This window comes from Vanessa cardui, chromosome 6 (genome assembly GCF_905220365.1).
Source record: "Vanessa cardui chromosome 6, ilVanCard2.1, whole genome shotgun sequence".
Taxonomy (NCBI): Eukaryota; Metazoa; Arthropoda; class Insecta; order Lepidoptera; family Nymphalidae; genus Vanessa; species Vanessa cardui.
Genome location: NC_061128.1, coordinates 9627711 through 9644447, shown reverse-complemented (window position 1 = coordinate 9644447; position 16737 = coordinate 9627711). Strand labels below are relative to the sequence as shown.

The 16737-nt window shown below is 32.0% G+C and overlaps 1 protein-coding gene across 1 annotated transcript; it reads right to left on the bottom strand.

Moving 5' to 3' along the window:
- Positions 1-4171: 4171 nt before the first annotated feature.
- LOC124530748 lies at positions 4172-13747 on the bottom strand. The gene is made up of 2 exons (XM_047105016.1): positions 13470-13747; positions 4172-6224 (listed from the first exon to the last, which is right to left on the bottom strand). Exons 1-2 carry the CDS (start codon positions 13641-13643, stop codon positions 4365-4367), a joined length of 2034 nt encoding a protein of 677 aa, XP_046960972.1. The 5' UTR covers positions 13644-13747; the 3' UTR covers positions 4172-4364.
- Between the last annotated feature and the right edge of the window lie 2990 nt (positions 13748-16737).

Here is a 16737-nt window from a genome sequence, read left to right as displayed (position 1 = left end):
AAAAACTTGCACCACCGGTCCTTGAGACGCAATGTGTTCTGTATTAAGCTCTTTCACGCATATAGGCCTGATGTATTAACCAAAAAGAGACAACAATGTATTCTCGCGTCCTTCTCAGACCATTGCAGATAGCGCCTTTTTGCACAGGTAAAAGTAACGGGGTATTCTCTTAAGATGTGAGCTGAGATAGAAATTGTATATTACTATAGTTGGAAAGAGATAGTCTTATGGTTGGGTCATGTTTATAATGGCGAGTGAAATAGTTGCATTTATAAGGTCATGGGAGCGAAATATTTATTGTATTAAGACAAATCTTTGTTACATATATGTTTGCAACAATTGAATTTGTATGTTAGTGTCTTTATTATTAAATAAATTCATTATTGAGTGTTCGACAAAGCTTCCTGAGTAAACATCCTCACATCATACACTTGTCCGACTTCACAGCAATAGCCTTTACTGTATCATATGGTATAAGGTAGTAGAATTTTATTATGAACATAATTTAAGCATTTCGCGAAAGCTATTGATTGACATGGTTTTGTGCAGATTCGGCTCTATCAAAATATCATAATTACTATATTCTGTCTCGAATCTGGAGCTATAGGAACTGTTCTTGGTGGTGGAGCTTTATGCAAGCCCGCCTGGCTAAGGAAGACCCACTTATCAGGTATCAGATATACCAACAAATGTAAATATTTAGTATTGTCATATTCCGGTTTGAAGCGTTTGGTGAACGAGTCAGCCCCCAAGGTTGGTGCATTAGTTATGTAAGGAATGGTAAATGTTTCTTACAGTAGTACTAGTATCTATAAGTAGTGACTACTTACCATGAGAATTTGAAAAAAAGAACACAACATCTTAATTCCCAAAGATGATTAATTATTAGTGTAGGGAATAATTACTACTTTTTTATAATTCTAATATGTATTGGTGGTTGTTACAACTTGCAGTTGACCCATTTCTCAATTTGCCTGATTTAAAACGACTATAAAGCAAGTAAAGTCGTTGGTCCTGCTCATCGATTTACCCAGAAGCGGCTCTAGATTTTGTGGTGCCCGTTTGAACAAAGGAATACTTACAGTTATGTTTCCAAACGGAAATGCGGGCGCAAGTAGTGCGGGTTTAAATAATGTCAAGAAATAATGAAGAAAAAGTTATTGTGTAGAGTAAATGGTAAAGACACAGCTTATGGTAGCACGCCTTGCTTTGCTACCGCGAGCTCGGTATTGGCCGTATCACGGGCGCAGGGTCTTTGGGAGCGCCGGCGCCGGTGCCGCGAGAGAAGCACCTTTGGACATTATGTATTAGAGGGCGCTTGGAACCCCTTAAACTTGGCGCCCGTGCGTACAACGCACTCTGCACTATAGTTAAAGCCGCTTCTGGAATTACCGTCCTCTCTGAAATTACCTTCCTATCAGATAATGAGAGTGCATCAATGTTTGTATACACAGTCGAACACTACAATATGTCTTCCGTAGCTGGCGTATTCTCCCATGGCTGCAATGGCCGAATTTGGTCGGTTGGTTGGGTGGTGAACTTTTACCGCCTTTGTTTTAAGGGGGAAAAGTAAAATGTTCACGATGCTTCAATGTGTGTACTCGTCGATGTAAACCAATGCGTATGTCGTAGTAAAACGATGCGAAAATTATAAAAAAAAAAAATTAATAAAATCCTTGATTTTATAACATATAGGTAAGAAAAAAGAATAGATTAATTAATAAGTTATACTAGCGGCAAGATACGATGGCCGTTTCGACACATTAAAAAAGTGATGTGAAATGTAAATTTATTATCGATATAATATATTCAAATCTTTGTTTTTTTTGCAAGTAATTTAATTCAAGTTTTGAATTAAAAAGGTTTAATAAAAAAAATATAAAAAAAAGTTTAAGTAATATATTCGAACGAAATCAATTTAAATCAAAAATTGGAATTAGAATGAATAAATTTATAAACACATTACATACAAGAAATAAATTGATACAAAAAAGAAGCCAAAAACACTAGTGGCTATATTTAATCGGAGTCGTAAAAAAAAGTTATCATCGCGGTACCCTAACATTTGTAGTTTAGAAATTACATTCGATAAATTTTATGACTAACTGCACGTCACTATTGACAATAAAGAACAACAATTTGCTCGTTTGATGTATTTATTTATTAAATACGAAACTTCATGAGCGGGCAAACGTCAAAACGGCCATCATAGCGTGCCGCTACTATAGTGACGTTAAACCGAAATTTCAAACAATAAATGATTGTGCTGCCATCTCTGTTAACTTACTGGAAATAGTCCTATGTTAATGTGGAGTTTGTGTCCGTAATATAAAGATGTTCCGCTAGATGTCGCTACATTATAAAATAAGAAGAAGTATTTACTATACTTGGTGGTAGGGCTTTAAGCAAGCCCGTCTGGATAGGTACCACCCACTCACCAGTTATTCTACTGCCAAATAACAGTACTCAGTATTATTGTGTTCCGGTTTGAAGGGTGAGTGAGCCAGTGTAAGTACAGGCACAAGGGATATAACACCGTAGTTCCCAAGGTTAGTGGCACATTGACGATGTAAGGTGTAGTTAATATTTCTTTCAGTGTCATTGTCTATGGGTGATGGTGACCACTTACCATCAGGTGGCCCATATGCTTGTCCGCCAACCTATACCATAAAATAACTCATCTTTTCTAATAGCTTAAGGCATATAAATATTAAAATATTTGCAGAATAAAATGACGCTTTGATAGATGCAATGACATGTTAATTACATACTGGCAATAATTTATTAATAAAATTACAATATAAGAGTACTATGAAGAATAGAGAACTACATTGGATCTACATTATTATAGCAAACATGTTAGTGTTGAGTTAATCGATATCTCATAGCAGGTAGTCTAAATCAAAATCAAATTAAAATATACCTACTTTATTCAAGTGGGCTTTTACAAGCACTTTTTAATCATCATTTAACAATTAAGTGAAGCTACCACCGGTTCGGAAAGTAGATTCTACTGAGAAGAACCGGCAAGAAACTGAGTAGTTACTCTTTTTAAACATTTAAAAAAAATACAGTCATGTTAGTTAATACAATTATTTAAATTAATATATCCTGCCTGGAAGTCAACAGTTTTGATGCCAGAACCTCAAATAGAACAGGATCAGGGGGATGGTAGAAATCCTCATGTTTGAGGATCGTAATAGGATATTTTGTTATTTCTGAATCAGAAGCAAACTGCTTCCATCTTCTTCGGGCACGACGTAGTACTCGTTATCTTTCTTACCGCAAACTACATCTTTTAATATATTGTGTACAATTATTTCCGAGGTGACCCAGTGGTTAGAGCACGTACATCTTAACCGATGATTGCGCGTTCAACACAAACGAATTTTCATGTCCTTAATTTGTATATTTATAATTTATCTCGAGCTCGGCGGTGAAGGAAAACGTCATGAGAAAATCTACTAACCCGTACTTGAGCAGTGTGGTGAAATATGCTCCTAACCTTCTCTCCAAAACGAGAGGAAGCCTTAGTCAAGCAGTGGGAAATTTACAGGTCGTTACTATATTAATATTATCACTTCTGCGTGACTCATTGTAGAGAGTCGAGATGGCCCAGTGGTTAGAACGCGTGCATCTTAACCGATGATTGCGGGTTCAAACCCAGGCAAGCACCGCTGATTCATGTGCTTAATTTGTCTTTATAATTCATCTCGTGCTCGTCACCAACCCGCATTGGAACAGCGTAGTGGAATATGTTCCAAACCTTCTCCTCAAAGGGAGAGGAGGCCTTAAGCCCAGCAGTGGGAATTTACAGACTATTGTTGTTGTTGTTGTGACTCATTGTAAAAATATCTTATGAGGAGTACTGTCTTTAAATTTCAATTTCATTAAACTTGAAACTGTCTTTTCTTATGTAACTGAACATTACTACATAATAATATTTTCAGGTGTAATGTTTTCTTTTTCTAATGAGTTCTAAAAATAAAAACATTATCAACAACGGATTGTATGAATTTTCTAATAAAATAGAAAGAAAACAAAACTAAAAATAAAGCATTTTTATTTCAACTAGTAACCAACGGATAATTTTTTATTATATTTTTGACCTCTCAGTAACAGGAGACAAATTTTTTATTTCAGTTTTTCATATATTAACTTTCTACTCCTTTTATTTTATTATTTAAATTACACAAAGAACTTGTAAATAACAAAAATATATAACACAAACTAAAATAATATTTATATGATAAAATACAGTGCAAGACTAATATTTCCATTTAAAAATAAATACGTAACAGTTAGTAAAAAATCATAATCGGTGGGGCATGAAAACATTTCTACATCTCATTTATATTAATTTTTTAATTTTGGTTACTAGCCGTAATGTTTCTATTTCGTTTGATTTCGACGTACATAGGAACATATGTCGGATTTCGTGTCGTTAAAAATTCGATTCTCTTTTTTCTATACTTTTCAGAACTCTCTTGCAATAAACTTATTAAATTTTTATGTTTCACGTCTCTATAATGTCCATTTATCTGTGGAACATAAGTTTCTATTGTTGTGTAGATATTTTCTTCTGGTGTTGTTTCAGAACTTTCAGTAGTAGAAGCTTCATCGGCTGTATTTTCTTTTGAGGTAGCTTCAATTATATTCCTTAGTTTTACTATAAGCGTGTTAGGTTCAAACTCATCATTACTTATCAATGTCCTTTCCGAATAATTCCAATCATTTACCTCACTTTCTGTGACTTCGTCTATGTCGGACTTTCGTATGTTATAATAGTGATCTGGAACTTTAGCGTCCTCAGGGCTAAATTGTATAATATCAGGAGGAATAGTTGTAATTCTCTCCGTAGTGGACATGATAAGTTCAGAAAGAGGTATTATGGGTGTGACTACAGGATATATTTGAGGTCCTCCATATTCAATAGGAATTACTCCTGAGCTTCCCATATGATAATCTTCAATATCTGAATAATTTACTTTTGGATAATTAATTGTGTGGCTGTATAGTGATGTTGCTTCGACGTTTGATATGGTCGCATCATCAAAGTAATTTTTGCTAGGTTCATTGATATTTATTGCTTCATTATTGTTTTCAAATTTAGTGTGATGATTAAAGTATTGTGTAGTCATATTTTTCTCACCATTTACTTGAGAAATAAAGTTGTTTTTGTTTCTATCTTTAAACGATGTTGGCCTTTTTTTCCTTCTGTAAGATATACGCCTTAAGGGAGTTTTTCTTTTAAATTGAAATACAGGTTTTGATGTCGTTATATAAATTTGATCTATTTCATTTTTATAGCGCGTTTCATGAGAATTCGACTTATTGATTGGCAACAAGTTAAACATAACCAGCGATTTTAGTTTATTATTATTTAATTTTGTTGAAGTACTACTCATGATTTCTTCATCACTAGAAAGATCAGCGCTCTTAGGGATATTCTTATTAAAGTTTAAACATTTTGTTCCTACGCAACTTTGCTTCGAGGAGTCAGGATACTTAATATCTGTATTTTGCTCATTATATTTTGAAACAAATGTTGGTGCAAATCTAAATCCATCTGCTAATAAATTGACTTCTCCAGGATCGTTCGGCCTATAAATGTGTAATGGATCCGTGTAATGATTAGACTGCGGAGAATTATGTACTGTTTTTTGTTTGAAATTGGTTTCTTTCGTTTGAGCGGGCCCGACATACATTTCTGAAAGTTCAATTTGTGCTCTTGTAGGTAGATAAATGTCTCCAAACTTGGCATTTAATGTTTTTTCTAGGTATTTGACTACATCATGTAGGTTTTTTAGTCTTTGAGCATTGCGGTATTGTTCCATCCAATTGCTTGGGATAGTGTTAAACTTTGAAAATGGCATTGGATATGGACTTCTGTACTCTAATATAAAAGGCTTAGGACTAGTTTTTCTTATAAATCTATTTAAAACAGTAGTTGACCGTGGCTTAATGGTATAACTTTTAAAAAATTGCTTTTTCCTTTGAGAACGAATACGCGTTTCTGAATCTGTATGGCTTATATCTTGTAAAGCATTGATGAGAAGCGGCATTCTCTCATAATAATCTTGATCGAATCCAAAAAAGTTCCTGTCAAGCCTGTCAGCTATTGGTAGATCTTTATTAAGGTATTTTGTTTTATTAAAAGATCTCTTTTGTTGTACAAAACTTGTTTCTACTGCAATCATGTATTCGTAGATTACTAGAACTATCTGAAATATTAAATCAAAGAATTAGTAAAGTATTAAGAGCAAAGTATTCATATTTATATAATGTGCTTGTTTATTCGTTTTAAAGAAAAATGTAATTAATTAATAAATGAAACACACATTATTAGGATTACGGTAAGAAAACTTTTTATTAGAAGTATTGAAAAATATTACTTATATTAATATGGACTTATTCAAATAAATATTGATTCAAATTATTATCATAGTCCAGTGGTTCATCTTGTTTCCATTCATTACGCTGAATTTCCAGATAACTAGCTCTGTTTTGAGGTATCATTGATCTTATATCTTCCCTTGTATCGAATTTATCTTCGATTTTAATTAATTCCCATTCATATAATTCAGAGTTCTCAGTCGTAGTTTCATTATATACCTTTGAATTATTTAATGATTTTAAAATATTTTCTAAATTCTTTATATCCTCTTCCGCTGTTGCTTCCTCGTAAGAGGTTTTTTCCGTTTCCTCTTCCAAATTTTCATCATCTAATTTTAAGTATTGTTCAATTGTTTCATTTTCTGTCGTTGCCTGCCCTGTACGAGAGAGTGTTGTTTTATTTTTTAAATTCATTTCACCATCAGAACGAGTACGTGTGGTCGTAATTTTTACAGTAATAGGTTCTGTTTTATTATCTGGTTGCCGACTTAGATTAGTATTTATATAAGAAGTTACAGTTGACGAAAAATGTGTTGAGTTCTCTAGTGATTTATTACTTTCTTCCTTACATCCTTCGCATGGACGACCTTTTTCACCTTCGGTGTCATTTGAGTTTAGTTTATGTTCATTCGTAATATTTTTACTTTCCATCAATAGTAAGTTATGTTTACTCTCGCCAATATTTGTCGTAACTTCAAAATTGTCTTTATACTCGTTTTCAATGATTACTGGGAATCTTGAAATAGGTTTGCTTGGCTGTATAGGGCGAGAGTTTAAAATAAAATCTTTAATAGTAATCGCAGAAGTAGGAAACAATAATGTTGCACTATTTTCCACAGCCTCTGTAGTATCGTCTAGCATATAATTTGAGTCTTTTCTGCCAATACCGTTTTCGGTAGAAGTGATTTTTGATGACTGTAATTTATTTCTATTTCTACCTTTCTGTTGTATACTAGGTTTAAGTAAAGCTACAATAGCATTAAGCGTGTAATCTATTTTGGGTAAAATAGTGGTGGTTTCTTGAAATATATATGGCGTAGTAGATGTTACAACTGCAGTTCCTTTTGAATTAGAAGCTGATTTTAATTTTGGTTTCAATGATTTTTTTCGCACGTTCGGTTTTTTTTGCACACTTGCATCTGATTGTTTACAAGGCATTGTGCTTTGTGGTGAAATCGTTTTAGAAAAACTGGGCAATAAAGAGCTAATGCCAGAAATTAGTTTGTTAAGGATTACGTTTATACTGCTTGGGCAATTACAGATATGTTTTTCATTAGAAGGTATTTCTTTTGGCTTTACTGTGTGTATCTTTTGCGTAGTTACTTCAAATTCTTTAACTTTCCCCATTGGTGTTGTTAAGTCTGCCATTGAATTCTTGTGAATATTGTAGATATGTTTAGCCATTGGTTGCGTAGAACCAAAAGTAACTCTTTCGCTTATCATCTTATCCACGTAGTTCATTATCCTCTGATAATCTCTTATTTTCCTAACCTTCTTAAAATAATCAATATTCCTTGTTGGATTTTTAAAATATACAATGGGCGATGTTTTGTATTCGATAGTATACAACCTAGATGTCGGCATTCGCATCCAATTCCTCGTATCTGAAAATATATTTTCTCTTGTTTCTCGCATATCTTCCAATGGATTTGGACTGGAAGGTTCTTCTAAAATATTATCAAAATATTTATGTTTTTTCAAAGTTTTTAATAAAAGTGGAATGAATTTAATCGTTGCAGGGTCGAGGGCTGATTTGGCTTTGTCTAATTTAACTTCAAAAGGCAAGTAATCGGAAGTAGAATTCATAAAATTGAGCCAGTTAGGTGCCAAAGTAGTTTTTGAAGTAACTTCGGAGATCGTGCTATATTCGTATATCAGAATGAAGCTCTGAAAGCAAAAAAGAAATAGTCAATTATAATTGTCAGATTAATCAGAGGATGTGTTTCAAATAAATAGTATAATATTGTATGGTAAGTTATATAATATAATGTGTAATATTGAAGTGCTACATTAATATAAATTACATTCATAAAAAAATAACAAAAAACGTTGGATATAAAAAAAAATTAATTGAATGAAAATATTAAAATTCTATTGCTATTATTTTAAAAATCATTATAATAACACACACATAGTGCTATGAAAATTAAAAAGACACAGAAACAAAATTAAAAATAGGCTTAGAATTACTTACCTTAATTTTTATAACGAAGAGTCGATTTATAAGTTAAGACAACAAACAAAAGAAAAGCCAAAAACAAAACAAAATAGCAGTTAGGAACACGGACTATATTGGTAATTAAAAAAAGGTAATTCATATTGTTAGTAACAACACAGACACAAAAGGAATAGTAGCGTCAATTACTCATAAAACGTTTTTTATCAACAATAACAATTACATTCATATGCAACACAATAAAACATGAATGTGAGAACATAATTGTAATGTAACTGTCAATTGTAATGTAACTGCCAACTTTCATCTATCATGTCCAGTCGGCCGTAGCTACGTCACAATGAATTGTCAATATGATGTACTCGTTCGAATATTCACGATATATTAACAGAAACGTTAATTTCTTGATAACAATTATTAGTCATCAGATTTACATACATTTATACTAAGTCACAATCAGCATAAAGCCGCAATATAATAACGAGTAATTAAATTTCTCGAATAGAAATTTACTCATTACCCATAACGCTATTTCATTTATGTTTCAGCTTTATTTTATACACATGAATCAAAACATCTCAGGTATTAATCGTTTCTCTCGACAATTTATAAATTTAAGTTACCAGACTAACCCTACAATATGTTACTAAAAGCAACAACAAGAACTTTTATGTATTTATTACTAGCATATGTACCATGGAATATCTTATCGAAAACATTATCTATACAATCTACCGAATTTTCATCGACATTAGTGTTAATGGGTAACAATCAGTGTCGGATTTACAAATTTGCCGCTAATAGGCTAGGTGGCTATTCAATTTTTGCTGCTTCTGCTGACTTGCTATTTAAGACGTCAGTTTAGTTCACAATCATATTGATTACATTTTTTCCGAAATTGCAACTTTATGATTTGTGTTCTATCGTCCTCATTACATCGGCTTTTTACCGTTATTAGTATGATTATGAACTAGGTGATATTTCTGTCAGTACCGGCTATTTAGTGACAAGTATACGGATTACGGACGTAGTGTGTATACATATAATTATAAGTTCTTTTTTTATTTCTGTAAGATAATAACAAATTTGGGCTAAATTTGCCGCCCCTTTAAATCTACCGCCCTAGGCTCCAGCCTACTTAGCCTTTTGGTAAATCCGCCACTGGTAACCACCGATAACAATACTTGTAACGAATTTTATTCATTAAAGCTTCATAACTATTATCAATTCATACACAAACACCAAACAATGATTTTTCATTTTCTATTTCAGTATTCACCTGTACTCCATAAGAAATTCCCTAGCAAAAATCGTAGGTATCTTTTCATATCTTAGGTTACGACAGTGACCATGTATAAAACATTTCTCATATTAAATATTACACGAGTATGAATTATATAGAATATAGAACAATAAAAGTAGGCACTGTAGAAATGATTGTTTGGAATCGTTGCGAGCATACTAGCTGCATATCCCCGATTGAATCACAATGAATAGAATAGTGAAACAATTTGTCGTAGGTACTTTCTTTATTCGAGTATAATTACTCGCTACACTGGCTCAATCACCCTATAAATCATAAACTCCGCTTATTGAACTGTTTACTTTGTACAACAATATTTCCACATATCAATGTATGATAATTAAACTTTCATTAAATATAATCAACCATCCATATGTTAACGGTTAAAAAAGACATTATGTCAAGGCTAATTTAACAGCGTTTATTTACAAGTGCAACAAAAACTCGCGAACAATGTGCCAAGAGAAAATACAATGAAAACAACAGTTTAAATGTTTATAAAACAACACAGGAAGGCTTTGAGAGTGATAAATTTATTGTTGACACAATATGTTTTGAATTCCACTTATGTATATACATACAGGTAGTTTTAAGATTCCTAGATAACTTCAGAGCCTAGATGGTCCAGTGGTTAGAACACGTGCTTAACCAATGTTTGCAGGTTCAAACCCAGACTAAAGAAGCTAATTTTTTATGTGCTTAGTTTGTCTTTATATTAGTTGTCGTGCTAAAAGCATCGTGAGGTACTCTCTATGTGTCTAATTGAAATGAAATTTTACCACATGTCTATCCGCCAACCCACATTTGAATAGCGTGATGGAATAAGCTCAAAAACTTTCTCGTTAAAGGGAGAGGAGGCCTTTCCAAAAAGTGGGAAATTTAAAGACCGTTACTATAAATTACTTTATGGAAAAGTTGAAAGGCATGAATGTGCATTTTTTGCCTACGTTTTAGATACGAATATATTATAATCTCTCTCTCTCTCTCTCTAAAATGTATTTTTTTTTGGGTATGTAACCATTGAAAAAGATTTAAGGTAAACTTATTTAGATTGGTCACTTATAAGTTAATGTACCGCAAAACATTTAATGCTTTGTTCTGCTTTGAAGGGTGAGTGCGTTTGTGTAATTACAAACACAAATATACTTTATCTTGGAATCTATCTCACGGCTGACGGCACATGGTCGGTGTAAGGAATAATTTCTACTTTGTTCTTACAGTGTTTTTAAGAAAAGATTACTTATCATCAGGTGTTCATGTATATCTACTTTCTTATACTAAAATCTAATGAATTACTTTCCATTAATAATAATCATCCCTTCCCTTGAAAATGGACTTGTTTACTGTTCTTGAAATAGGAATTGTATAAATTCAGATCAGTGACAAAACGTAAGCATTTCATCCGTTCTTTAAACATGAACTTAAATCGAAAGAATAAACGATGAACATATTGCGCTTCGAGATAAATAAATTAACAAAGTTTTTAGCGTCAAATATTATGGAAAATATAACTCATTATACAAATTTATTATTACTACTTTTAGGTTACACGTCTGTCGATTATACCAAATCAATACCAAAATTCAATTATTTTTTAAATATCATGTAATTTTGGTGAATCAGTGAGTTATTCATAAAAATCTGTATGTACCTATAGAAAGAACAGAAGGTTTCGGAACTTTTTGGTAGGCTCTTGTTTTCTTATATTATGGACTGTTGTTAGTGAGAGCTTTTATATTTTCGAAACTACCAAGATGAGCTAAGCAGTTTGGTCTAGTCTTAACTTTGATGTTATTGGAAATTATAAAAAAAGCTCATAATATTAAATTATTTTAAAACAAGCATATTTTTTTATGTATACAAGAATACACCGACCTTTACGGTTTTCATTTATTTTTGAAAACTATGCGTAATATTGTTATTGCTAGACGGCGCTATTATATAATACTAGCTGTGCCAGCGACCTTGTACGAGTTTGAATTTAACAAAAAGATTGTAGCCTAAGTTACTCCTTATAATATCAGTTGTCTACCAGTGATTTAAGTCCCGTCAAAATCGGTCCCGCCATTCAAGAGATTAGCCAGAACAAACCGACAGACAGACAAAACTTGTAAAAAATGTTATTTTGGTATACTTATGTACCAAACACAAACTCAAACTAAAAACCTCAAACTCAAATAACTTTATTCAAAATAGAAGCATTACACTTTCTTATTGATGGTCAATTGTAACACTACCACCGGTTCGGAAAAGAAAATACCCTGACCTGAGAGGAACCGGCGAAAGAAACACAGCGGGTTACCGTATACACGCCCATAATTATTGAGTAAAAAAGGACTATTTTAATATTACAAACAGACACTCCAATTTTATTATATGTATAGATTTGAAGTGGCGTTCATTAAAGTCATAGATGTACAAGTTCATTAACAATTATTTATTTTAATGAATTAGATAAATCTGTCTATACGGATCAATTAATGATAGCCATCATGACCACTTGGAATGTGGCAGTGGCATTTCTAATAGTAATAGCCTTCTTGAATCGCATTTCCGATTCATTGAATATTATTTTAACATATAAGGAGAGAAAATCACTGATATAGGTGATCAATATTACAACTAGATAATCTGACTCACAGATAACACAATAAATAAAGAGTAACAATACATTTTTAATTTCATAAATGATTATATGCCCATAGTGTGTATTATTAATATTATAATCTTTATCTCAAAAATATTTGCAACATATGAACCTATATTTTGTTTCCATCATTTAACATATGAAAGTTAAAAAACTATCGAATTAGTTTCTGAATGCGGAAACAAGTAATGTCTGATTATAATCTATAATTTTAAAACTAGACAAAATTTAATTCATTGGTGACAAATTGCATACAGAATCATACATCACGGATTATACAATTACCATTTTTATAATTAAGTCACACAAAGTACTTCCATTACCGCAAAGCATGAATTTTCCTTTATAGAATCCTTAATTACTCAGAAGATAGAGCCTAGTCATATGACACGTGGTCATAAGGAGAGATAGCCTCAAGATTTTCGACATTCGATTTTGTAATTTCATATTTCTTTATGACAGTCCATTTCTGCATATTATCATATACTTAAGGGTTGACATTTCAGATCATTAAATAATTGAAAATTTGAATATTTCTAAAACTTTATTCTTCTGCATCTATTGAAAAAAATTAGACACACAAACAAGAAAGGGCAACGAATACGGAAATAACTATTTGTCAACCGGGGCTTTGCTTGCTTTTTAGGGGCTTGTCGTCACAGGTACATCAAAAGTAGCCTTTGACTAGTCTTGGAGTTCAATCTTGTGTGAAAGGGAAACAAACAGATATAATTATATTTGCATTTATATTAGTATAGATTACGAAAATAATACACAAAAATTACACGATTTTTATTACAAACGAATTGTTTAAGAGAATTAATATGAGAATTTCATTAGACACGTCATTATACGGATACACAACGAGTTACATTACCATAATTATAATATTAGTTTAGCAAAGAAACGATAATTATATACTTTCACTATTTAAAAAAAATACTTACAACTACAACGGTAACTGTGATCGTCGTGGAAATAGCCGCGCATGCGCAACCCTGTCTCATTTGCCTCTTCCTAGACAACCTTAGAAATTCTTCGGTCTTGGCATCGATGGTTCTGTACAACCCAAAACGCCTGATTTGGGAACTAGTTATGCTGTCAGACTCGTCTGTCGACATCTTGTTGTTTGGTTCACATCACTATGAATGATTTAAAGAATGTATCGTTGTTTATTCTTGTTTTGATAAAACACGCGCGTCGCTCGCGTCCGTACTGAAAAATGCGCCGGATTCTTTGTGAGCGCGGCCATTATTTTTTTTCTTAGAGATGTTTATAGCATAGGGATGAGGTGTCAACTTTTACATTTTTATCGACTAACTCGATTATGTTTATATTTTATTAGTTTTAGAAAAACACTACTGAATATTACTAATCGTTTTAGTAGCAAAAAATTTTGATGTAGTTATTTTTATAATATATCTTTTTCGCTTTTGTTGCTGTAATTTCTTCAGCATAGACGTTAAGCATCACCAAAGTTTTCACACAATCGGATGAAAAGCTGATTAACGAAAGAAAGAAATAATTAATAATTATACAATCTTTTACTTTTAATTTGATTATAAAGAAGATATAAAAAGACCAATGCAAAAAACAATTAATGTAATTAAAACATATAATTTATAAAGACCCGTACAAACGATTTACTCAAAAAAAAAAACTCAGATATCCCAAATAGAGTCCTACAAATAATGAAAAATAAAAGTAAGTAAAATTTAAATTAAAGTAATATGAAAAAACTATTTGACGCCAAAACATCGACGTAAGTGCACAAAATATTATCACCATTTAAATTTACTATCGATATTACGAGTTAACATCACTGCAAATTCGCGTGCGCTGGGCAGTGGTGCGTGGTAGCCACGGGCATCGCTCTAATCCCACCTAGCACCGAGTGAAAACGTTTGTTTTATTTTTGATGTTACTTTCGTAAGTTTCATATCGCACGGGTCATATGCCACCGACCTTTGATGAGGTTATTTCCCATTACACACTAAGAATAAGCTTAATTTTTTTTTTCATATTATTTCCAAACAAAAAACATACAAACTAGATAAAATTATTTTATAAATAAAAGTGTTCGTCCAGAGACTGAAATTCATAGATAACAAAATTTAATTTTCTTTTTTGTTTCCTTTTACTAAAAATCACAAATAACCAAGAAAAAATTAAAAGGTTATACAAAGGAGAAAAAGGTACTGAGCTGTTTTACCTTTGCCTATTTATATAGTTTATTGATTAAACACGATTGTAACACTTAATATATGTAAAAAATTAAATATTTAAGTGTAATAAATTAATTAGTAAAAAAAAGTAAAACCATTTTTTACCACTTTTTATTATTGAGTTAACCTAGTTGCATTTAATAGTTTTACTTTTACATTTTTATAATTATAATAAATTTTATTTAAATATGAAACTATTTTAATGATATGCTACAAGCATGCTGAATATTTTTTGTGTGGGTAATTATAGGAAAATTTTAAGCAATACCAGATACAGATTAGAAGACTTAGATACCATTATGTATGTTTTTACGGGAAGCAATAAAACATATAGGTATTTATTGGTCATACATGGTTTGTATTGGCTTTTTTTCTTAGTAAAGACAGTTTTTATTACAATTTTTATTAATTCATTTACTAAAAATCTGACCATTTGTAGCACACTGATGACTAAGACGGCTAAGAGTTATTATAAATTAATTACTTTAACGTGGATGGCACATAAAATAAGAATTAGGCATCAATTCTACTAAAAAAATAAAAATTTATCGCAATCCAATAGAGACGTATACTTTATTCTAACCTTAATTCATCTATAATATTCAAATTGGTTTTGCGAAAAAATTGCGTTTTGAACGTCGACGAAACTGTTATCGGAATTTTAGAAGTAAAATTAAGATGGTAGTATGTCCTTAAATGTGATAGTGTTTTATTACAATTAGAGATATATGTATGATAAATTGATAAACTGCACTACTAGTGCACTATATAGCTGAGTAATTAGCAAATCGCATGAAATACGTAAATAAATGCTGAGATGGCCCAGTGGTTAGAACGCGTGCATCTTAACCGATGATTGCGGGTTCAAACCCAGGCAAGCACGCAATATATATGCTTAATTTGTGTTTACAATTCATCTCGCGCTCGGCGGTGAAGGAAAACATCGTGAGGAAACCTGCATGTGTCTAATTTCATCAAAAGTATAACACCCCGCCTCATTGCCTCCACAGGTGACAGGAGGGCTGGTTCGTTTTTTGCCCAGAGGATCGGAATTGCGATTCAACGGGGAAATGCTGCTAGCATTCTTGTCACCATTCCACGCGGTCAAGATTTGTACAGTAACTAGTTTTAGTTCATATTTGTATATTATATATATTTAAGCATTTAGTGTTGTTAATTCTTATGTTTATAAATGTAAAATCACTGGCTTAAAGTAACTATTAAAAGTGTTGAAAGTAAAATCGTAGTCTTGTGTAATTGAATTCAAAATCACTCGGATCGTTCACAATATGTTTTTTTGTAAAGAAAACCAAACAAATCACAGATTTATCGCCTCTTGATGTGACATTATCTGAAAGCATGCCTGATTGATGAGTCTTTAACACGACTTGATGCACAGTTGAAGTAATTTATTAATTTTAAATTCACATCTTCCTTTTGAAATAACTTGGATGAACTTCAATAAGCTTTTTAACGAAGTAAGGTTATGATTTCAGCAGAGTATGATTGCAAAGAAGTTAATGGGTCAATATCGTATTCCCGTATATCTTTTAACCTACCTTTTATGAATTGACAAACGAGGTTTAATTAGGTATGATAATCTACTGACTGTTCGCTGGATGACGTCAATGAAATGTAGGGGACTATCTAAAGGGCTATATATCATGTTATAAATAAAAAAGCTAGCTGCTATGTGCTTCTAGCACATTTAAAAACTACCTACTTTTAGTTTATATCACACCTAAAATGTCAGGCTATTAATAACAATTTATTTGAATATATTAGTTGGCACAAATAAAAGCCATATATTAAAATATATATATAGTATAATAGCAATGAAATATTTAGTTGATAACAATCTTGTGCATCCTCGCCAGGGACAAGCGCGACACGGTCTATGATGCGTGCGATACCAGAATGGCGACGCGTAAACGGCTTGTGTACATGCAAACGATGAGGAATGGTCTAATCTTATACAATGTATATTATT

Bases quoted from the DNA above. Each gene is read 5' to 3' on its own strand.
- LOC124530748 (XM_047105016.1), bottom strand. From the start codon at position 13,643: ATGTCGACAGACGAGTCTGACAGCATAACTAGTTCCCAAATCAGGCGT. The intron at 6,225-13,469 runs GTAAGTATTTTT...TTAATATTTCAG, and splicing joins TCACAGTTACCGTTGTAGTT to ATAGTTCTAGTAATCTACGA.